The sequence below is a fragment of the Lissotriton vulgaris genome, chromosome 11 (assembly GCF_964263255.1).
Source record: "Lissotriton vulgaris chromosome 11, aLisVul1.2, whole genome shotgun sequence".
Classification (NCBI taxonomy): Eukaryota; Metazoa; Chordata; class Amphibia; order Caudata; family Salamandridae; genus Lissotriton; species Lissotriton vulgaris.
The window spans coordinates 103,764,831-103,789,710 of record NC_141699.1 but is presented as its reverse complement, the minus strand read 5'-3'; the positions used below and the strand labels follow the sequence as shown (position 1 = coordinate 103,789,710).

The 24,880-nt window shown below is 44.0% G+C and overlaps 1 protein-coding gene across 2 annotated transcripts in view; it reads left to right on the top strand.

Moving 5' to 3' along the window:
- UPB1 (beta-ureidopropionase 1) overlaps nt 1-16,136 on the top strand; it is an 88,732-nt gene extending 72,596 nt beyond the window's left edge. For both annotated transcript variants that reach the window (XM_086942796.1, XM_086942797.1), the window contains one exon: nt 15,134-16,136. In XM_086942796.1, the coding sequence (XP_086798922.1) occupies nt 15,134-15,217 (84 nt within the window). In that variant the 3' untranslated portion in view covers nt 15,218-16,136. The remainder of the gene's footprint in view (nt 1-15,133) is intronic.
- Nucleotides 16,137-24,880: the final 8,744 nt, after the last annotated feature.

Here is a 24,880-nt window from a genome sequence, read left to right as displayed (position 1 = left end):
AACATGCCTTCGTTGAGGAACTACGCCTTCACCTTCATCAAGAAGAGAGCACCTGCATCATCCTCAATCCTAGATGTGATGTGCACTTGCCTTCTTTGTCACCGTCTCCGGTTTGGAGAAATCTGAACTTCAACCCCAGGAATGGGGTCCAATCTCACCTACTGGAAGAGACCACCTTGATATCAAAACCTTTTGTAATTATCCATCTAGCTGCCACGGTTTCAGGGGACATTGCTGATGAATCTCCGGTGAAGTAGCCCCTGGAACCTGCACTAACTGTTGTGGGTGTCACTGTTCTCATGGGTGCCTTCACCACTGGAAAATCCTGACTACAGCCAGCAGTTTCTGAGCTACTACTCTCTACCTCTTCACCATCACTAAAGTGGACACCGAATGCGGACTGGAACCTAGGCAGCCACTGCCCACCAGTGTCCATGCTGGCAAATGGACTCTGAACTCCAGTGACTTCACTATATCCCCTCACTGGATGCCAATGATCGGTTACTGTTTAGAAAATTAAATAATATTAGTGAACTAAAAAAGTATATATACATAAAAACCTAAATTGAAATTATTTTAAAGTTTTGTAAATTTGAAGGAATTTGAAATTGGAGGATAAAAATTAAGTTGGTATCCTTAGCTTTATTTGCGGGAGCAGCATAGATACAGCAAACCAACTCTAATCTGAACAAATGGTGGCCTCATCTGGTATGTGCAGACAAGAAGGCAGGTATGTATTAGGAGCAAAAAAGACAAAGTGATATGCTAGAACCTCATAATAGCTTAGCTTTAGAAATAAAACCAAGTTTTGAAAAGCAAACTTTCCTTTAAAATTAAAATTTAGATTTTTTTTATATTTTTGTCTGAATGAAATACACATCATTAATTATGTTATTTGATTGGTGTATACTTCTTCCTGTATCATGTGGTTCAAATCCTGGAAATTGTTTAGGCTGGGTCTGTGGCTTCTAGTAGTGATGAGGGGGACCTCAAAAGTCAATATATTAAAAAACCCTGGTTTTGGTAACTGTTTTTAGGTCTCGCCTAGAGATGCGCAGCTCGCTCTGCGAGATTTATTGCTAAGGAGTACTTTTGGAAAAGGGCTTTAAGCCCCTTCCCTCATTTCCATTGGCTGGCGTCACCGTTTATGCTAAACGGTGGCCTGCCATTGGAAATGAGCTATCTATGTTGCTGCCCTTTGTCTTATTGGGCCGGCCCTCCCGGACTGGCTTGCCTGCATTACGCTGTTGTGACGAAGTTTCTTATCAGAAGCTTTGTCACGCTGCGTTGCACGCGCCAGTCCGGGCTTGTTTAAAGCGCTATACATTTTCCGCGAAGATTGCTCTTCCTTCCCTCTCCCTCGCGATGTAAACAGAACTCAACCCTGTTGCCTTCAATGCAGGCAGCGCAGTCCGGGCTGGAGTTCCCCTCCCACAGTGATGTCAGGCCCTGCCCTCCCCCCTGGATCCTCATCAGCGCTACAGATCCTGGAGCCCGTAGCACTCACTTCTGACCCAGTACTTTACAAACAATGAAACTGTCCCGTTACTGTTCTTCCTCCTGATAGTGGTTCAACAGGGCTCGAGTCGGGGTACCACGCGGGTGGACGGCATCCCCCCACTTATTTTACAGGGGGGACACCATCCCCCCTGCCAAACAGTTGGACTTAACTCTTAGGCCTCTCTGGGACGGGGAGCTCGGCACCTTTCGTGACGTCACTTCCTGTTGTGACGTCCCCCCACTTCTTTTTTTACGACTTGTGCCCTGTCTCTAGCCCAAATCTGCGGGGGGAGAGCGAGCCCGTGGCTGCGAGGGATGGGGAGACAGTCTTCTCCTTCGGGTGAGTGGACCTTGGCTTTTTGCGGCTCGTGTTCTGCCAGAAGCAGGGATACTCTTAGAGTGAAGAAATTTTAATGGGACTGTGCGGCTGGGGTGCTGCCGTTTATTGTAATTTCAAATGAAAGGCCGCTGTACTGCTTGTGCCAGTGCACGGCCATGAACTTCATGTTCACAAGTAAGACTGTCACTGGCAGCTAAAAGTACAACCATTTACAGCTAACCAATGACACTCAGACTAAGGGTTCTACAGATAAAATTACAGCGTAACACATCTACATTGGCCTGCACGTCTGGAAACGAGATCACACGTTAGCACATAGTGTGAGCCGACCAGAGAGGTTAGTTGTCTTCTAGAAGTTTGACCCAGAGTGCATTGTGAAGGTTCAGTCCATCGCTGCCTGGCACTTCCAGCTACCTCAAACATCAGTCTCTTATTAATGTAGCGCAGGTACATCATACACAGTGGTACACGCTACCTCACTAACGAGATGGACAGTTACACAAGACACGTCATATACGTCACGCAGGTGATCTACGCAAGAGCAGCTAGGAGCGAGCATCAGGCAGTGACGCAAGAACGCGCCTTAGTGGCAAAGCAGCAGTCCTGTCTTCCCGCGTCTGGCCATAGGGCATCGAGTGTTAGGATGCGTTTCCTTAATACAATTAATAGTTGAACAGATGAGCATATTAATTCGATAAGAAGGTCAGCTTTACACCCCCTATATAACTAATGCACACTCTACCGTGTACAGCAGGCACTCCCTTTCCCGCGCTCTGGTTGTATAACGTTGCAAGGACTTCAACCCAATTGAAGCAGAAGTATTAATTTCTTATTAAAGGCTGCATCCTGCATTGCTCTGGCTGGTGCGGCACGTGCTGTTGCCTCGCTGGGGGTGTGAAGAGCGCAGGGTTTAGAGGTTATTCGTGTTTGTTCCCCTTAGTTTACACAAGTTTCATGAGAGAGGTAGGAAAAAGCAGTAACATTTCACTATGTAATGATGTGGGTATGTTGCGGTTTGCGCGGTAACAAGTGAACGTGTTGGTGAGATGCAAAGTGAAGGATGCTAAATGCTAGTGCCAGATAAGGTAGTATTGCGAGAGAGCGGCTTCTGTTGTCAGACACAGGCACATAGAGTGAGTGGGCGCATTTAATTTGCTTGCAGTGCCCAAAGGGGTCTATCCCAAAAAGGAGACCAGAGTGAAAACAAAGAACAGGGTTGCCCTCCACTCATAAATCATCAAAAACCACAAAACCCTGTGTTATGGGCGTAAATTATGTCAGTATGCCTTGCAACAGATAAGTCTCATATCAGTGATCACTGTTGCACTCCCCTATCCACTATCGTTTTATCAGGGGTATCTTACTGCAATACGTCCGATTTTAATCACTTTTTTGTCACGAGCAGAGTTACCGTTTCTGCTACTGCACACTTTTCACTTCTTGGTTGGTTTTTGTTTGGACACATTCTTGTTTCTTTCTTTTTTCGAACTGAATGACGACCAGTGATGAGAAAAGGGGCCCAGTCTGGTGAGCACTCGCCAGTTACCCCGAGGGTGGTGTTCCCGTGAGATGTCATTCTTTTCGCCACACATTTTTTGCAAAAATTCTTTTTGAACATTTCCAATTTCTTTTGGTGGATGCACTGTGTGGATTAAGGTTTCAGACATCCTGTTTTGCTCTGTGACAGTCAAGAGACGTTGGCCAATATATTTTTTTAAAACATTTTTTAAGGTATAGGACGTATTGCAGTAAGATACCCCTGAAAAAACTATAGTGGATAGGGGAGTGCAACAGTGATCACTGATATGAGACTTATCTGTTGCAACGTATATTGACATAATTTACGCCCATAAGACAGGGTTTTATGGTTTTTGTTGAGTGCCCAAAGGGGTGCCTGGTGCTACAGATTAAATGTTTGTTAAGGGTACAGAGTTTCCAAAAGTTAGAAAGGCTTTATAAGTAGTACTCAGCTGGGATGTCTCTGGGTTACTAAGCTCTTAGCTGTTAGAGTTAATGTAACAAGTGATGTCCGATTTGGGAGTTAATGCACAGCAGTTTAGCTGCACTTCAGGCAAAAGTCATAATGTACAGCGGGAAGCCAAGGTGACAGAGGTTTGAGCTGATAATGTATCACTGGTGTCAGCAGCCTTAACTGTATTACGCTGTGTGGTATTCCAGGTGGCAGCTGTGTTCGCTGCATTACACAGTGAGGTATCCCAGGTGGCAGCGGTGTTAGCTGTATTAGACAGTGGGGTAACCCAAAGGGCAGCAGTGTTACCTGTATTACACAGTGCGTTATCCCAGGAGCTGCAGTGTTTGACACCCTGTATATACTGCCCTCTTCCAGGGCCTAAAAAACGGGTTGCATCTTCATCTTGGTAGTACAGAAGATCCTACAAACTAGCGGTCACACAAGTATAACAGTGGGGTCAATAAGAATACAAAAAGGCTATTCACAGTTGGGGATTTTAAAAGCATCTTCAAATTAAACACAATCTCTACGCTTTCAGCACTTGATGGGTACATCTTTGATTGTCCCCATGAATACAGAATGACAATGAGAAGCTGAGAAATATATTTTTTAACGTTAACATTGCTACTAAGTGGCTCTTGTTTAATGTGACATCTTCATTCAGCCCCGGGTTTCTGCAACATATGCTTTTTAGGTCGAGCCTAGCGGCAGCGCGCATGCACTGCTCGCTCTGCGAGGCATGCAGTAGTAGAGCATGCTTTGTTAGCCTCGCCCACTCTCCTCCCATGTTTTTCATTGGCTGGTGTCATTGCCCTTGGTAAATGCTGGCTTCCGATTCATTATGAGGCTTGTTAGTCCCTCCTTGTTACCGCCTTGTCGCCATTTGTTACTGCCCATAACGACTGGACCTTTTACTTCGCACATTACACTGTGGGCTTTATCTATTTTGTTTATGGGGACAATAGCGGATACCTTTTTTTTTTGTATTTGTATCCTGAGCACGGCACCTGCTTTAGGGACACCACGCTCAGTTATTTATTTGTTTATATGTAACTTTCATGTTGAGGGCGGTTTCCACTTCTGGGACCCCGAGCTCTGTTTATTTTTTATTTTTTTAAATTTCATGGTGAGAGCTGTGCCTGCTTCAGAGACACCGCGTTTCTGATTTTCTTTTTTTTACTTTAAAACTGAGCACGTCGCCACCGCTTCAAGGACACCGTGCTCAGTGTTAAAGTAAAAAAGAAAGAAACCGAGCGTTGTGTCCTTGAAGCGGCACTGCAGTTCAGTTTTATACTTAAGCGCGCATTTACAATGCAAAAGGTCTCGCATTTACGCAAATTTAAGCTATTGGCACTGTAAATGATAATGCCTTTTATTTATGTTTTAAAAAACAAAAATAATAGGCATTGTCATTTACAATGCCAATAGCTGGAAATCATGTAAATGTGAGACCTATTGCATTGGAAATGCTTGTTATTTCAGTGATGGAGATTTTTTTAATAGTATTTTTATTGATTTGAAAATCAGGGCAAAATTACATTAATCAAAGATTCATTACTGGCTGTAATCACATCAGATCAATAAGACTACGCTACATCTTGTCATACCCACAGATTATACAAACAAACCCATATACATGACCCCCTACCGCAACCCCCCACGACAGTACGGCCCCCCTACGGAGAAACACCCTTTGTGTCAATTTCTGGTGGGTCACAGATGTATCCCCTAAATTTGTTCCAGGACCCCTGTACCTTTTCCCAATTTCGAGGACATCCACGATAGATAAAAAACGCTTTTTCTGCTACCTTCGCCTCGTCCATATCCCTGCACTATTTTTGGAGCGTAGGCAGCACTTCTGACCCCCACAAGATAGCAATATTGTGTTTCGCCATCGTCATACCAAGCATAGCCCAATCTTGTTCTTGGTGATTGAGGTCATTCGGCTCCCACACATTCAACAGGCAACGCCTCGGCTCTGGTAAGAGCGAGATTTCTATTGTCTGGGAGATAGTGCGCATTACCTTGGCCCAGTATGCCGCAATGTGTGAACAGTCCCAGATAGTGTGATAAAATGTACCCTCCTCCCCACATTTGCGCAGGCAGTATCTGTGTTGGGCTGTCCCGATTACATAGAATGTTGTTCTAGTGTGGTACGTGCGGTGCAGCACTTTGAGTTGGACCAGCCGGAAACTAGAGGGTATAGCCGTCTCAAGGGGTGAGGACAGGGCTTCCTGCCATTCTGACTCATCAAAGTCGCCCACATCCGGGGACCAGATCTGTGTCAGGTTGGATGTCGGGTCTGGCAAATTGTTGACAAGTTTACGGTATGTCAACAATGTCGCCATGCTCGTCATGCTCTATCCTTCAATGGGGTGGCCTCATGTAGGGAAGTGCCCAGTGGTACGGTTGTCTGAATCGCGTATCGGATTTGGAAGTATCTAAACTTCTCAGTCTGCGCCGTACCGTATTGGGCTTGCAAGTGTACAAACTCAACCACAGCCCCCACTACAGAAAGACCAATATTGTCCCAGTTTTGGAACCCTTTAGTCCTGCAAAGGCAGCCCAGCCTTTGTGAGTCCCACAGTGGTGTCATTTGTGTGATAGTTCCTACGCATTTTAATCGGGCCTGCGCTTGGTACCATATATGAATTGTATGTGCCGTAGGGCCAATCCGTCCTGGGGGCTTACGCTTTCTTTATAGGTTCCCCATCAGTCCCCTCCCTTCTAGGTTCTGCCTGTCTGCTTGGTACGCCGGTTCATTCTGTGGGGCATAAAACCAATAGTTAGTGATGGAGATTTTTGTCTGGTATTTGTAGCTGTACTTTTCTTGTGTTTTAAGGAGAAGTCCTAGCCTATTTTAGTGGTGACACCTTTAACTCATTAGCATCCTTGGGTGCCACAGGCGATCTGAGGCATGTAGAGTCTGGGTGCTAGTATCCATACTTGTGTCCCAAAATCAACACCCCATTTTGTCTTAAGGACCCGAAATGCCTTAGAAAAGATAAGAGGCGATCCAAAGACCCACCCCTCGCCATAGGAGAACATTAGCTCCAGAGCCCCATGTTGGGTATATTTTTGGTGTGCAGGCAATGCAAATAATCATCCTATCATTTATCTAGCCATCAAATTCCTTTCCTTCATGAAATTTAACAGCGGACTGGACATTCAGGATATTAACTGTTATCCAAAGTTTAGACTTGTTTTGAGCTTAGCGCCACATCGCTTCCAGGAGTAAGCCTTGATTGTTGAACCTCACTACCCTGAGAGAGTTACTTGCTAAGAGAGTTCTTGCTCATTCAGTTTGAGTGCAATGGTAATGTGGCACCAAGAAACCAGGGGTACACAACAGTTGCACCCCGGTTACCTTTGGCTGACTTGGGGCCCGAGAAGAGGATACACTTTGTGCTCATGAGAATCTTTACGTTTTTGGACACAAGGGAACCCAGTAGGGGACCTTCGGACCGTGGGTTACTTAACTTGTTTTAAAGAACAGGGGTCCTAAGGATTCATAATATGACAAGAAGATAACAATATAGACTACAATCAGTGCTATATTTTTGAAAAAACGCCCAGCCGGACGTAAGTTTATTCATAGGATAATGTAGAGTCGTGTTGGCCCAAGGAGAGGCCAAGGTTAGTAGCAAGATAGGGTACAGTCCTGTACCTATCCCGAAAAGTTTAGAAGAGATAAACCAGGAAGAGGGAGATAGAACAAGGAAGAAGTTTTTCAGGCAAGCGAAAAGTTTTTGAGCCAGAAGGTGACTTGTAGTTACAGTAAATGCAGTTACAACAAATTCACCCTGCAGTGTCAACAATTTCAAACATACATATTAAGTCATATGCTACACTGCATATTGCGTCGACGTTGTGGCCAGCAATTGATGTTGCGAACCGGGTGGAAATACCTTCCCTCCGGTGAGAAGAATTATCCCAACCCAAGGCGACTGCTATTAGTAGCGCCAGGCTTTCTTAATTTGCTGCAGGCACTAACTGTAAAATTGTCCTGATGATGATCCCATTGTATTATGAGCCCTTAGGGATCGAAACGTCGACGCAATATGCAGTGTAGCATATGACTTAATATGTATGTTTGAAATTGTTGACACTGCAGGGTGAATTTGTTGTAACTGCATTTACTGTAACTACAAGTCACCTTCTGGCTCAAAAACTTTTCGCTTGCCTGAAAAACTTCTTCCTTGTTCTATCTCCCTCTTCCTGGTTTATCTCTTCTAAACTTTTCGGGATAGGTACAGGACTGTACCCTATCTTGCTACTAACCTTGGCCTCTCCTTGGGCCAACACGACTCTACATTATCCTATGAATAAACTTACGTCCGGCTGGGCGTTTTTTCAAAAATATAGCACTGATTGTAGTCTATATTGTTATCTTCTTGTCATATTATGAATCCTTAGGACCCCTGTTCTTTAAAACATGAGAATCTTTAAGCTGATTTATTACTTTTTCATTCATACAGCTGTTCAGTTGGTAAAGTAGTATTGAAAAAGTTCCCAAAGAGGCTCCTCGTGATGCTAGCATGGAATTTCCCTCTGGATTTGACGTTCTTAACGCCTGCCGTCATGAAGCCCATGCATATCTACTTACTAACCATATACCTTGTTTACATCATCTCAGGTTGCAAGCACAGTAGCATGGAAATCTTGTGTGTCGAACAATTGTTCCTTGTGTTTTTAAAGTACGAGGTTAGCCTGCAGGCAGCACTTGGATTCCATCCACTTCAAAAGCTTCATCAGCTGCTTTTCTAACCCCCTTCTTATCATTTAGAGAAGTACAAGGCATGTTATTGACTTGAACACAGCAGTGATCTGAGTTTCTGTGTGTTGAGGATAATGGACTTCCAGTTGGACTATCAGATGTTTGAGGTGTTTGCTGGTCCTCAGAAAGAGAACACTGGGCATCTTGAGGTACATCATTGGGTACATCAAGACTTATTATGAGTTGAAAGACAGAGTTGTATATTCAACCAAGGGGTGCACAGCCACTTAGACTCTTCAGATGGGCATACCGTTCCTAGACATCTGTCCCCTTTCATGGTCACTTTGCAAAACATTGCTGTCTGGGTTTCATGACACAACAGTAGACCCAAAGTGGTCAAACAGCACTGCCGCACTTCCTGGATTTGGTTAGCAGCATTATTTCTTCTTCTGGCCATATTTGGGGCGGATTGCAACTGCTTTGGGAATCTTTTAGAAGGTGATGAATGTACAAGGACGAATCTATGAGAAGAAAGAGATACCTCTTCTGGTTACGGCCTTTCTGATGGCTAACACCCTATCACCCCTCCTACCTGGAGGTGGCTCCTGCCGAAAGCTTACATTTAAAAGATTTAACAATTTCATAGTTCTCTCACTGGTGCAGCGAATTTGGATTGCAAGGAAGGCAAAGGAAACTGATAGCTTCACATGTATTTGGCAAGGAAATGTTGTCCGTCACCATTAGCTATACGTTCTGATTGCAAAGTTGCGGGAACGGCTCAGGCACCCTCACTGTTGCTATACAATTGTTTCCTAAATACCAGTCTGTTCCTGAAACTTCCTACTTCAGACGTATCTACTGCAATAGAGTTTTCCCCAAGGGAAGTAACTCACTCCTGTTAGTTCACTCCCAGTTATACTTTCAACAAACTCTACAATCTTAATATCACCATCAGACATCTCTGGAGGGTTGTTTGAGTAAAAAGAATTTTGGATCTACTCGTGGTCGCAATTTCTCTCCTTGCATTCCTCTCCTACAAGCGTCAGAAAATAGATCCAAACTGCCCTCTCCCTCAATGTCAGGGATCCCTCTGTTTCTACTAATTATTCTGGCACAATTGTCTTTTTTTGGTTATGTGCTGATGATTTCTTTGTCGGCCAAAAAATGGGAAGCAAATAAAAAAAAAATCAGTGATATAGTCAGTAAATTTAACTTAGGGTGTGGCAAATATGGCTTTGTGTGTAACAATTACACACAGCAATCATTGCACAGGATGTAACAAGACTACCTAAAGGGTCTTCTGCAGCAGTTGCCCGGGTATTTTCATCACTGCATTGTCGTGTACAGCAGTCTAGTGTTTGGGGATAGACTCGTGGGAGGAGCAGGAAAGGGAGGAGCAGGAAACCGGGAATGGGAAGTTAGTTATGAGCAGGACACGAACGAATAAAGACGTGTTTAATCCTACTCTCTGGCTCCTGTGGTAATTAAGGGGAAGGCACGACAATGGCGACGAGGGTGGGATAGGTATTGAAGCCCACATTGCCTAAGACCCCTGCCGTCCGTGAACGGCCAGGAAAACAAAGAGCCTGCAGCCTGTGTCGGCGCAGCGTGTGAGGAGCACGAAAACGGAATGCTCCACACGCCGTGCCTGAATGCTGCCCCCAGAATCCAATGGCTGGTAACTAAAAAGAAAGGAGCTGCCTGCACTGTTTGAGGGGCACCGGAGTGTCCCTAGTTCGGGAGAAACAGCCAGCGAACACGGTGAGCCTGCAGCCTGTGTCGGCGTAGCATGCGGGGGCTCGATACCAGGATCACCTCTCGCAGCGCGCGCGTATGCTGCCCAAAGCGCGAGGATCAGCGCTGTTTCAAAGAAACTGTGCCCGCCCTGCCAAACGGTGTTTTTCACACTGCAGGAGTTGACATTAAGAAAACCGGCGCGAATCAGCACCACAGCCGAGGAGAACGCGTGAGGACAGCCAGCCATGAGCAGCAACAAGAGGGTGAGTCCTCACACGCCTGAATGTCTGTGCAAAATACATTAACGGCTGCCCAATGCTCAAGGGAGTAAAGCAAATGAAATTTTGAGAATGAAGCTTTGATTATGAAAGAAACTATTTATGTCCCAAACGGCGGCCATATTAGAGTCAGGCGCCACCCATAGGACTCCATAAGAGTTTTGGTGTCGGCCATCTTTAAGTCAGGCAAGCGGAGCTTGGGAAATGAGCACTGAAAAGAAACTTGGAAACAAGCATTGACACACAGGATATACAAGCAATGATAAATGCAATAAATAATGAGGTGAACAAACAACAAGCACGAGTACAAACAACAAGCACAAGTCAATACAAGAGGCTGAACAAGCAAACGAACACATGCAAAGTATGCAAGCGGAGCTTGGGAAATGAGCACTGAAAAGAAACGTGGAAACAAGCATTGACACACAAGATATACAAGCACTGATAAATGCAATAAATAATAAGGTGAACAAACAACAAGCACGAGTACAAACAACAAGCACAAGTCAACACCAGAGGCTGAACAAGCAAACGAACACATGCAAAGTATGATGAATCGAAGCGACTTTAGCGACAAGCGCAAGTCAAGGCAACGGTAAACACAGCAAGCACAAACCTCGAATACAACAAACACAAGCAAATACGGACCCCGAACAGAACAAGCACGAGCAGAGGCAAACACCAAAGTAAATCTCAGAACCACGTGAAGACAAATAACTAAAGGTAGAAGAAGCAAAAGCGGAAACCTGCAGAGCCACGAGTCACGCATAGTGGAGCTGAAGGGTGACCATCTGACCTCAGGAGATCCAAGCCTAACTCCCTGAAACATACCAAGCCAGTCGCGCCAGGGGTTAGCCGGCAGATTACATACAATAGTCACTCGAGCGCAGCGAGTTTACCAACACCAAAGGAAACGACCACACAAAGACTAGCGGCCGAAGGGGGGGGATCAGCAAAGAAAGCAGGAAGAAAAGGGAACAGTCCTGTGACATTGTTATACATTTCACCATCATGTCGGTGAGAGAAAAAACACATACATCCAAACCCTGCATTGAAATACCACCCCCAGTGACGCAAATCAACAATCCGAGTCTGGGTCACCAATGGAACAGGTGGCTGAGATCATTGGATGACTTCTTTGAAACAACCGGCGAGCGAAGGGATGGAAAACGTCTACTGTTGCTACTTCAGCTTATAGGTCAGGAAGGCCGACGCCTAATCAGAACATTTTCAGCAAAAGACACAGGGACATATGGGAAACTCAAAGAGACGCTACGCGCTGATTTCAACACAAAGGACGACGTGGATCGTGAACGCATCGCTTTCAACGCGGCCCGGCAGGAAGCCGGAGAATCATTACCAAACTTCATAACTAGGCTACAAAGCCTAGTGCACCACTGCCATTTCAATACATTTACAGACAAGGAAGCAGTTCGACTCCGGGTGATTGAAGGCTGCTCAAAACCTGAAACAAAACGCAAGATCCTTCAAGGGCAGTTCTCGCTAAAAGAAATCATCAGGAGGGCTGATGTTGGAGAGCGGGTTAAAGCAAGACAATCGGCAAAAGAATTGCACCCGAATGCAAGTCATGAAGATAAAAGAATGGAGACGCCTATCATGTCTCTAGAGAAAGCCCAAGAAACAAACAAAACCAGAAAGAGGGAGAGCGAAGACAGAATAGAGACAAGACAACAGAAGAAACCAAGTGACGTGAAACACCCTGAGTTAACCATACGAAAGGCAGTGAAGGATGGTTACGACAGTCTCACTGATACGTCTTCATTGAATCATTCAACAGACACCACAAACGATTCGGATGAAGCCTCAAGTGGGACAGACCACACAAAAGAGACCGATGACAGTCTGCTCAATGGATATGTGGAAAGGACCAAACACAAACGAGTGGACAAGTCACGCCAACTCTGGACACCGGCATACGAGCGCACTCGAGCAACCCACTGCCCATCAAATGCTATAGACACTCCTAAAGAAGCACCAAGCAGGAAGACACGTCACACAAGTGTCACTGCCGTTAGTACACATAACAAACGAGAAGAAGAAACAAATCACATGAGGCGTGGTAAGCCACTCAGACACCGGAAAGGGACTAGCATGTGCACTAAAGACATCCACGACAATGAGAAAACTGGGGACAGACAATCAATGTCATGTGAGAGAGACGGTGACCAAATACTCCACGACCAAACCAAAGGAATAAATGCGTGGCTAGCAAATAACCCATTCACAGCAACAACACAAAAGACACCTCAAAATTTACACTCACAAATATATCTTACAGATGACTTTGACTCCAGGAGCATGTCTTCACAGACCACCAGCTCAAGAAATGTATCAGTCAAAACACTCTCAAAGAAACGTTCTCAGAGGAAACCAGCAAAAGGCTCCTCCAATTCAGAAAACGTGTCTGTACGGTCATCTTGATCAACTGAGTCAAGGTCTTTACAACACTCATGGCACCAATCACCAAAATATACAATAAAATCGGAGAACATTCTCCCTGTCCAGAGCAACGAAACATTTGATCACCCCACAATACAACACGTCATGTCAGTCACGGATATCTCAAGATGTAAAGAACATGCCGGCACCCCTGAAGGGGTCCGCGAGGCTGACTCAACGCGCTGGCAGAAGGAAACCAGATATACGGGACAGCACCCATCGGGTGAGAAAGAACTACCCTGCCACTCAACAAGGAGGGCAAAATGGGTGGATAAGAAAGAAGCATACACCTGCCCGGATGATCAAAGAGTCCACCAGTCCCGAATGCGAGTGGGAGTGGGAGAGACAAACAGGGTCAACCAATGAGTCCCGAGACCAAACCGGGTCACCTATGTCAGACAGTGCCCTGCTGACTGGTATGCACAACTCGGAACAAGAGGACAGTGCTGCCCCCGACTGGAAGAGACAGAAGGAAGTAAGATCTCGTACAGATGCTCGGAAGAGAACCAGAACACCGTCCGCTCCTGAAGGAGATCGAGCATCAGTCGAACGAGAACTACCAAGAAAGACAGAGTGCCGCTATCGAGCTGAGCCACTAACTGTCATCTCACACAAAGCAGCCACGATCGCGTCAGAATCCGTAAATGAGTGGATAACCCGGAAGACGATTGAAACCCGCAACAAATCTGAGAACCAGAAGATCACACACAATACCTCGTACTTTCAAAGGCACACTCCTGCAGTCAAGGATATTCTTGTTGAGGCAGCCGACAGCAGCTCGAGCAAAGCAGTGCCCCCAATAGACTATACCTTGCCAGCGCCTGAGAAGCTGACTGAGTCTAAGCCTGGAACGGCAATGTGTCTATGACCCATACGGACTCCCGCAGACCTGTGTGGACTGTCAAGAAACTACGAACATGTTGAAGATGACTATTTTGTTAAGAAAGGGGGAGATGTCATGTCGTGTACAGCAGTCTAGTGTTTGGGGATAGACTCGTGGGAGGAGCAGGAAAGGGAGGAGCAGGAAACCGGGAATGGGAAGTTAGTTATGAGCAGGACACGAACGAATAAAGACGTGTTAAATCCTACTCTCTGGCTCCTGTGGTAATTAAGGGGAAGGCACGACATGCATGTGCTTTTTTTTGGACATAAATTCTTAGATGGCTACAACTCAAATATTTTTATGTTTTTATCAAATCTCAATCTTGTCACTGGAATGTATACAATTCTTGGGGAACGATGGAAGCACCTGACTTAGTTGTAAACGTTATTGAGATGGGTAGAACTTCAAAAAAGAAAAGCAAGGAGGTGGTGGGGCAGGGGTTAGGAATTTGCTATAATGAATGGCGTGGTTGAAAGGGGGTGAGATAGGAATGCGGGTAGGTATCGTTGGGTCTCTAAAGGCAGGTGTGAGGCCAGAGATGATATGTAGGGTACGAATGACCAAGAATGGTGTGGGCAGGTCTCCAGCAAGTATTTCTTAAATTTAGTGGGTTTCAGAGTGTTCCTCAGACGTAGGCTAGTCACTAAAACTACAAAGCGTAGTATATTGCAAATCACAATAAAGGAAAACTGTTCTAATCGGTGCCACAGTAGGAGAAGTGGCTGCAGATGACACACAGGAGCAAAAATATTAACACATTTCCACAGGAAAGGATAGATGTTTAAAAATTGGAGGAGGGATTCACATTGCTATGGCAGAGGTATTCAGTACTGTTGTCCTGGATTTAAAAAGGTTTAACCAACTGGTTAGTTTGCAGCTAACAAATGATTGACTGACTCAAACAGAGTTACAAGGAAGCAGTACTAAAGCCGATGGTGTCAAGGAGGCTACTTCCCAAAGGCCAAAGGGATATATGGTAGTCTCTTGGAGCCAACAGGCAATGGACCTCCTTAGAACATAAAGAAGACTAGTGAGACATAAGAAAGGAAAGACTCAAGGATATAATGGGGGATATTTAGGGTTGGCGGCCAGGGCTCCAGCAGGTTCAAGGAGCGGATAGATTTGTGGTGGTGGGTAGGAGTCCAGTGTTTGTTCGACTAGAACGGAAGATATTTAGTTGGGTGTTAGAAGGAGGCAGGTGATCTAAACCCAAGTGTCAGGAACTTCTTTGACTCTCCCTTTGCAGATGACAGGAAGATACGATCTCTACGCACGGGAACTTGCTGAAATCATCCAGCCGGACTTCAAACCGAACATCATTCAAGAGTAGCGATGCGGCCCAGGCTACATGGGTTCCTTCTGTTCCGACAGAGATTGCTGGGAGCGAAGCCATCACCCAAGAACCCCGCTTGTCTTTACGCTGTTTCTGGAAGCCACATTGCTCCATGTTGATTTCAGAAACGTTTTGACTGACTGAGTTGCTCACTTATAGTACAGCCCTAATGCCAGAGGATATGTGCAATTGTATCTAAAATGTTGTCAAAATTATTTTTAAATAAGTGGTATCCTACCCCAGTGTTGACCTAATTTTATATGTAGTTGTTGGCAGTTATGAAGGCTCCTACATTTAAACTGTGCTTTACAATTTTTGAAAAAATCATGGCTAGTGACTTAATTCGTAGTTGTTTTAGTTCAAGAAAATGCAATTACGTTTTAAAATGTAAATAAATAGAAAGCACTTTAAATATTAAAGTAAAAGTGATTGGTACATCACAGTTTGACTACTAAGGTTCTGGTATGATTACATTTGAGAAACATTTTGTGTAAGTAGGTAGGCCATGGATAAATGAATTCGGCCCATGCGCCTACATGAAGCTATTGAAGAGGTCTGTTGCACTGTAGAACAGAACAACAAAAATATGATTAAGTTAATTATTTAATTTAATTTGTGCAATAAAATTGTTTTCATGAATAAATGTACATAGCTGATCTTTCCAAGTTTACTCTGTTCCAGGCACTTGGATGTGCACAATGCACCTTTTCATAAGAACAGGTTTTCACTTTCCTGATGTGCAGGATTGTAGTATAGACACATGTCCAGAAAAAGGCTGACATGACCCTCACAATTTTAACTGGGAATAGCCAGTCTCATTAGTGACACTTCAGATAATTATAATTATTATTAATGGTGATACATTCCTGGAAAAATACATCTCAGGTGAATAATAAACTCTAATGTGTGAATTACATTTGTTATTGTGTTTAGAACAGTGTTTCTTAAATGATGCATTAATGTGCTGTATGTGTATTTATTACACATTTTAGAAAAATGCTATTTAACAACAGTATTTTGAGGTATCTCAATTCTAAGATGTCTTGATTTTCTTTGCCTGTTGTTGTGCCTTTCTAGCAACATGATTGAATGTAATGATGAATTCACCTATGCGGAGGAGTTATTGGGGAGTGGACTCTGTAGCAATGCGTCAATTTGTTACTGGCTACAAAGGAGAAACCTTGATTGACACCTGTTGAGCTAAACCATTTTCCAGCTCCTTAAGGAATTAAGCCTTATTCTTACTAAGGATTGGATGTTGTGGGTGTAAAATGTGGGAAATGGTGTTTGAAAATCCTCAGGCTTTGCAAATTGTATGTAAGAATATATATATATATATATCTTATAGGCAGGTAAGGGAAACCCTGCACCTTTTGAGGTATGCGTACACTCGCGCATGTGGGACACCATTTTTATCACGTGTCCTAACGCAGGGTAATAAAATATGTGGTATTGTAAATCGAATTTCTGTATATTCGAGGCTTACAATTGAAAATCAATGTGCACGAAAACACATGTTGAAAATAAATCTCTCAAAATCACCTAGCATTGTAAGTAATCTGGAGGGCAACACATTACCGGAAATGGCTAGTTTTCAGAAGTGTATAATTTTGTGGGTCCATCAATTCGTTTTATCCTTCTTTCCCTAACAAATTACACATAGGTAGAAGTTGAAAATATCGGCAATATTGACCATCACTTCAAAAATTATAAAAATTGTGCTTGATAGATATATATTATTCAACAATCTGCCCCAGCATTGAAAGAACACTCAACAGCACCCCGCAGGCGTCTTCTAGCCTAACTGCAGCTTGCCTCTCATGTGCCATATGAGATCCTCATGTCGACGCGTATCAAGGCTTCAACGCCTCTTTTTCATGGGCTTTAGTGAAAACAGGCATTCAAAATCCACTTCTTTAACCAACGCTAATATCTATATTAGAATATATTTTTTCCTATTTCCACTCGTTGATTTAGCATAAGCTGAACAAAGGGCAAATTTAGCTCAGTACAACTGATGGCATTTTTTAAAAATGCACACTTTCTTGCGAAGCCCTTTATCCTATTTTTAAAGAACATAATTCTTCCATATTTTGCCTACCCTTCCAGGGAAATCATGGAGCCTGGGTACCCCTATGATCTCCAACACCTGCAAAAATGCACACTACACTTCATTAGCTGTTGAAGAAATCTTGTTTATGGAGGTTTAAATGTGCACTGCCCTAAATGTCAAAAGATCTTAACGCTGTGGAGAAACGGTCAGGCCTTTTAGAGACCAGCGTGAAGATCTGAATATCTGTGTTCATTCAGAACAGAGGCCAGGCCTGTGATTTCAAGAGTGTTTTGTTTGCACTACTAGATGGATCCTTCATGGTTTCTGCCATTGATGGGCCCTTAAGCTAGGTGGTCCAGTTTGGTGGCAGGCCCGATGCTCATGTCCTTCGTGTAGGAGGCGATTTGTGAGATAACAATGATATTAATTAAAAGCCTCCACCAACCTATCCTGGAAGGGAGCACTGGTCTATCGCCCACCGGATAAAAAGAAAGATTTCAATGCGAAGCTCATGGAAAGGCTAGCACCACACATCATAGAAGCGGATACTTTTCTGCTCCTGGGGGATTTCGATTATCATATTGATAATCAAGCTGACCCGGATTCCATTCGTCTCTTAGCAGACATGGAATCACTGGGTCTCCCATGAAATGGTATCAGGTCCCACACACTTAGCTGGGCACACTCTTGACCTAACATTTACAGATGCTACCAACCTAGTAGTGGACACTCCAGTCGCACAGGCGTGGACCGACCACTTCTCTATAAATTTCCTCCTAGACGTACAGAAACCTAAGTGTGCCCCTCATCAGGCCATGAAACTTACGAGACCCTGGAGAAAGTCCCCCCCCCCCCCCCACACCTTTCTCCCTGCCTTTACTCCTTCTATCATATCGGACTATGAAGACACCAATTTTGCACTAAAACCCTTTGAAGACTCGTTTATAAAGGTCTTAGACACCATTGCTATCAAAAATTAAAAGGAAAAACCATCTGCCCCCTGGTACTTTGGATTTCTAAAAATGGAGAAGTCAGCAGTTAGGAAATTGGAACGTAAATGGAGAAAATCTAAAGCAGAGGAGGGGAGACTCGACTACAAAATAGCCCTAAGGAAATATCTAAAATATTGTAATATTGCTAGAAGAACTCACATAGGCGAGAGAATCAACTCTGCAAAAAACTCTTCCAAAGATCTCTTTAAAATCCTTGAGGAACTCACAAATCCTAGCAGCTGCAATCCCATAATACCCATATCCCAACCACATTGCGATAATCTCGCTTAGCACTTTGAACAAAAAATTGACAATATCTACATTCTCTTGCAAACAGCACAATACCTATTACTCTGGAATCTCAGGAAGTCAAGATTAATTCTCAAGTTTCCATCCTTGAATTTTTAAATCCTGTTACAGTTGATCAAACACTGGCCCGACTAAACTCTATAAAACCACTTCCCCATCGGACACATTCCCCCCCCCCCACTTTGATGTGATTGCCACCCTGACCCCTATTCTGCTTACCTCAATCACAGACTTATGTAATCTCTGTCTACAGTCAGCCACTATTCCACATAAATGGAAGATAGCATGCATTAAACCCCTACTTGAAAAACCTAAGGCAAACCCTTTGGATATGTTAAACTATAGACCCATATCCCTACTCCCCTTTATAGCAAAATTTTTTAAGTCTCTAATGAATCATCAACTAGTGTCCTACCTCGAAACCAACCGCCTGCTGGATCCCTCGCAATCAGGCTTCCGTGCATTTCATAGCACAGAATCAGCATTAATAAAGGTCACTTATTTCATCAAACTCGCCTTAGAGCAGGGAACCTCAGCTATGCTGGTTCTCCTGGACCCATCAGCGGCATTTGATGCCATCTCCCATTTAATCCAAGTGCAAAGACTAGGGGAGATTTGTATCACTGGTAAAGCCTTGAAATGGAAGAACATTCTGTCTGAGCACACCCATTCCGTTTAGTTGGGCAACCTCTCATCAAAACTCATGGTCTTGGACAAAGGGGTGCCCCAGGGTTCGAGCCTGAGACCCACTCTTTTCAATGTTTGTGACTCCCCTGGCAAAACTCATAAGGTTATGTGACTTTGAAAACCATCTCCTATTTCGACGAAACGCAATTGGTCAATACTATGGATCCTTACTTGACTCTTAAAAAAATTAAATTCAAGGATTGTATGTTAAAAATGGTCTTGTGGATGACGTAAACTTTCTGCAGCTTAACACGAATAAAATCGAGATCCTTTTATTTGGAAAAATCCACTCAGTCTGGTCGGCATACTGGTGTCCATCAGAGCTGGGTAAACCACTTACTCCAAAAAAGCATGTAAAGAACCTAAGAGTCCTCTTAGATGATAATCTCTCAATGAGTGAGCATGTTAAAAGCATCTCCGTAACCTGTTTTGGCTCATACGCATGCTTAACCCCTTGCCTGCTGATGACGAGCCCAGCTCGTCATGAGGCACAGTGGAGCTGTGCTCATGTTGAGCTGGGCTCGTCATAACGGCCACGCCACTCCTCGTGCGGTGAATTCCACACCTGTGCGGACGTTCTACAGGAGTGGGTGGAGTCATTACGAGCCCAGCTCGGCATGAGCACAGCTGCACTCTGCCTCATGACGAGCTGGGCTCGTCATGAGCACCGCGGCGCGCGGACCCCCCCCTCCCCACACAGGAGAGTAATTACCCCCGCGGTTAAGGGGTTAAAAAGTGTTTCAGTGGTTCCCACTACAAGCAAGGAAAACTCTAGTTCAACCTCTGATAGTAAGTCGTATTGACTTCGGAAATCCCCTATTGGTAGGAATAAATAAAAGCCTCTTTGCTAGGCTTCTGGTGGTCCCTACGTGGTGAATGACCCGTCAAGCATTACTAGATGCTACCTTTTAAACTACTGTGGGGGAACACATTAACTATTATTTGTCAAAAAAATGAAGCCACCTCTATGGACCCTGCAAATAAATGGGATTGCTTTAAAGTAATCATCTCAGGCATGTGTTTAAAAACTAAATATGGATTTGAGATGACTCTAAATTGGGAAATTCTAGAGTTTGAATATAAGATAAAATGGTTAGAGATACAATCTATTGCAGACACCCATTGTACATAGGCTCTGACAGATTCATGACAACACTACCACAGTCTAAGAGATTGTCAGGGATCCACTATAAGGAGTATGGAGCCAGGCAACATGAAGATAGGGACATTGCCGGGCAATTACTAGCACGGCTATTGAGGCCCGACCATGAGAGGATACCCTTTTGCGCATTGAGAACTGCTACAGGGGAAATAATTCACTCCCAACCAGACATTAATTTGTATTTACATGCTTTTATGAGGCAGCATATGCAGCCCCAAGCATGGGGAATACTCTTAATGTACAAGAATGTCTAGGAGTGATATCCATTACATGCGTAAATCAGGAGGAAAGAATGATACTAGATGCCTGTTAACCGTACAGGAAGTTAGTGCTACCATTGATGAGTTGGCCATGGGAAAGACACCCGGGACCGATGGTTTCCCCTTGAATTTTATGTTGGCCCCAATTTTGCCATTCTGTATGTTGACTTTGAGAAGAAATGCAACTATGATATTAACACCAATCTTTTCTATAGCTTCATTCGTCTATGGAAACGATACATAGACAACATCTTTGTCACATGGACTGGTGATCAGACCATGCTTTCTGAGTTTTGAATCAGCTAAACTGATCATCCACTGACTTGAAGTTCACCTCTCATTTCAGTAAAGGCTCAATTGATTTGATCTTACAATTGCAGTATATGAAGTTGCGCTTGCAATTAGTCTGTATCACAACTGCTTGCAACACATTGTTACAGTACTGTATCTTCCATCTAAAGGCCTCAAAAGATTGCTTCCTCTTTGGCTAATTTATGCGCACTTGCCGCAATTGTAAATTTAAATAGGACTACTTTCACGAGGCCCATCTTTTGGCTTAAAAACGTAAGACTAGGGGCTACCCTTTCAGAGTCCTAAGGCGTTCTCTCAAATGGGCATAGTATTGCCCCAGGCCAATTTCTCTTGGCCCCCAGAGAGAAGAAAAATATGGACAGATCAGTGTGTGTCATTACCTTCTGTACACAAAGTAATTCCATCACAAAAATTGTTAGAAAATATTGCCCATTAATTCAATCCATTGGCTTCTCAAACCACTCTTTTACTTTAGGAAAGGTAAAAACCTTAGCTACTAATTGGTCCATTCAAACACTACAAGAACACCTTCTGATGCAGCTTCCTTATGGGGTCAGAATAGGATTGTGGTACACTTAAAGTGTGGTAATTGTCATGTGTGAATCAACATACAATACCAAGAAGTTTATCCATGGTGAACCTACCTATACCTTGAAGGTGTACACTAACTGCAAAACCCACAATGTGCCCCTGTATTCTAATCTTTGTGAAATAAACTACGCAGAAAATCAAAATTGCTACTTTCCCAACACAAAAGCAAGAAACAACGTACAGTGATGTCAGCGCCACTGGTGGCACATCTTGATGCACCCCCTTACAGAAAATTACATCAGATGGCAAGTCATCGAGCAGCTGAAAAGACCACTGCGTGTGATACGCCGGCTATTCTCAATAGAACTGAGTGTCTCTGGATCCCACAATGTGACTGTATCACAAATGGACTCACTTCAGTAGAGGAATGTAAATCAGTAATTATAATATGTTATTTCCCTTTTGAATATAGCTGTCCCTTGATGTGCCTTTTCATGTACTTTAAATAACTTGTTCATAGAACCATTTTTCCATCCCCTTTTCCCTCCCCTCCGTGTACCCCTTTACCTCTTTCTCCTCTCCCGCATCCCCATCCCCTTTTTTGTTGTTGGGTCATTTTCAAGTTCTTCTCAAGTCACCCCCTTCCAAAATTCATTTTTCCTATTGATTTTCGCAGCAGGTTAGTTTCAGAACCAGTTTGTCACAGGCCCAAGTAAGGCAAGCCTGTGTTCCAGATTTGAGTTAGTGCAATTTCTAGTTCTTTTTCCGGCGAAGAATCACTATATTTATTTATTTATTTGAGTTGTATATAGCGCTGGCTAGACCCGAAGGTTTAAAAGCGCTTTACATAAGGATCCACAAAATTACATCATACACATATATAAACACACACATACATATATATATAAACAAATCTATTCACATATATACAGACATATATGTACAGATTGTAAAATGCTACTTATGACCATTTTTGAGACTGTGAAAGACCATGACTCAATAGGGGAGAGGCCCAGGGTGCCTAAATTGTCAATGATCTACTTTGCCATCTTTATTAGTGGGAAATAGGTCCATACGTTAGGAAAGTGACCCTTTTTTGTCATGGTCACCCCCACTTTTTGCCACCAGTACTGATGTTTTTCGACCGATGTGCACTGGGACCCTGCTAACCAAGGCACAGTGCCAGTGTTCTTTCCCTAAAAACAAGGAAAAATAGTTTTAACACAATTGGCATGCACTATAGCACCCCTCTAAGTCCCTAGTAATTGGCACCCCTAATAACTAGGTTGTGGGTACTAAAGAGGATACCTAAGGGCTGCAGCATGTATTATGCCACCCTAAAGGACCCCCATACAACTTGCATGCATACTGCGCGCCATGGTGCAAACCATGAGTGATTGCATGGCAGATAAGGATAAATCTCTAAACCAGAAGATTGGAAGGAAGAAATAAGCACTTTCCAACAGATCCTGGCATTTTGCTCCTGAATTTTTCATTTTTGTTTGACTATATATTCCTCCCCCACCTTTTTTATTCTTTTGCAAATTTAGATTGATTTTTTCAAGTGCTGTAAGTAAATATATATACTGGTTTTCAACTAAAACCCTTTTTTAATGCGATTTAATTTAAGTCTGGCTACCATCCTTTCCCTTTTTTCCAGAAGTCATGTCCATGCTTGTTTAATTATTCCTATCCTGGTGATGACCGTTCATTATCCTGGGTCAAAACGCTGTGACCCTTTCGACAATTAGAATGGAGTTATACCTTTGCAAATTAAATCATCGCATCTATTGAAAAGACTAAAGATATAGGTTCGAGGCATATGAGCTGTAGATCGTATACTTTGTCATAGATCGCCATCTGGTGTTGGGCTCGGATGTTTACACTTTGTTTTTGTCTTGGAAGAAGTCTTTGTAGTCACAAGGTAGGTGACTCCTCCTTAGAACGACAGTTCGCATGGGCATCAACTCCATCTCCAGATTGTTTTTCTCCGCCATCGGGTTCGGATGAGATTTGCTGTGCTCCGGGTCAATATCGGTTTCAAATCTCCCTTCGACACGCAATTCCTCTCAACTCGATGGTATTGCCTCGATCGCGTTTCCCTTTTGACGCTCATCTTTAAAACAAGTTCATCAACCTTCGATGTGGGCTGTTGGGCCTATCCGTGCCGACCATGCCTGCAGTCAATGGAAAGGACTCCTTTCAAAAAATGCCCTGGGTGTGGTGCTAAGTTCCTACACACAGACTTGCACGAGGTTTGTAAGCTCTGACTCTCCCTGGAGCACGAAGACAAGAACTGCAATCCTGTGCATCATTCAGGTCGAAGAATACCATCCCTTACCGTCAAGCTCGATGTCACAAAATATATTGTGGAAGCAGCTCGATTCCAGACATCTTCAGAGCAGATTCCAATGTCCAGCGGGAGCAACAAGGTGATGAAAATGACATCTCCAAAGCAGACGACTCCGACATCGAAGAGGAGACACTCACCCCGGCTCAGTGGTACGTGAGTACCAAAACCCCTCTCCTAAAAACCAAACCATCGTATTGTGTGTTTTGCTGTTCACCCTATGTGGGAAGGGTATGCCCAGATGTGGGTCCTGTGCTCTCTACGCCACTGGAGTCAAGCTATCCTGGCTGAAGACGGCTGATAGCCAGAAACCGGTCCTAGGATGCTTGATTCCGGTCCAGGGAAGACATGGCTTGGCAGTTCAGTCTGGACTGTTCCCATGAGGCACAGGGTCAAGACTGATTTGCATATGGCCATGTCTGAGATGGGGTGGCTTGGTGAGCAAAATAACGATGGATTAAACCCAGATCTGTGACTAGGGGGTGAATGTTTTGCCATTGTGCAACATTCCGTCCATCATATTGTGTGTTTTGCTGTTCACCCTATGTGGGAAGGGTATGCCCTGACGTGGTTCCCGTGCTCACTACGCCACTGGAGTCAAGCTATCCTGGCTGAAGACGACTGATGGCCAGAAACCGGTCCTAGGATGCTTGATTCCGGCCCAGGGAAGACATGGCTTGGCAGTTCGGTCTGGACTGTTCCCATGAGGCACAGGGTCAAGACTGATTTGCATATGGCCATGCCTGAACTGGGGTGGCTTGGTGAGCAAAATAACGATGGATTAAACCCAGATCTGTGACTGGGGGTGAATGTTTTGCCATTGTGCAACATTCCGTCCATCATATTGTGTGTTTTGCTATTTACCTTAATCTCCCGCCAGACTGCATGATCATCATTAAAGCGACTAGACGTCCTACCACTAGAGCTTGCTATGCCGCAAAGTGGAAAAGATTTGTAATTTACTGTACAAATAACATAATCAACCCACTAAATGCTTCTACTCA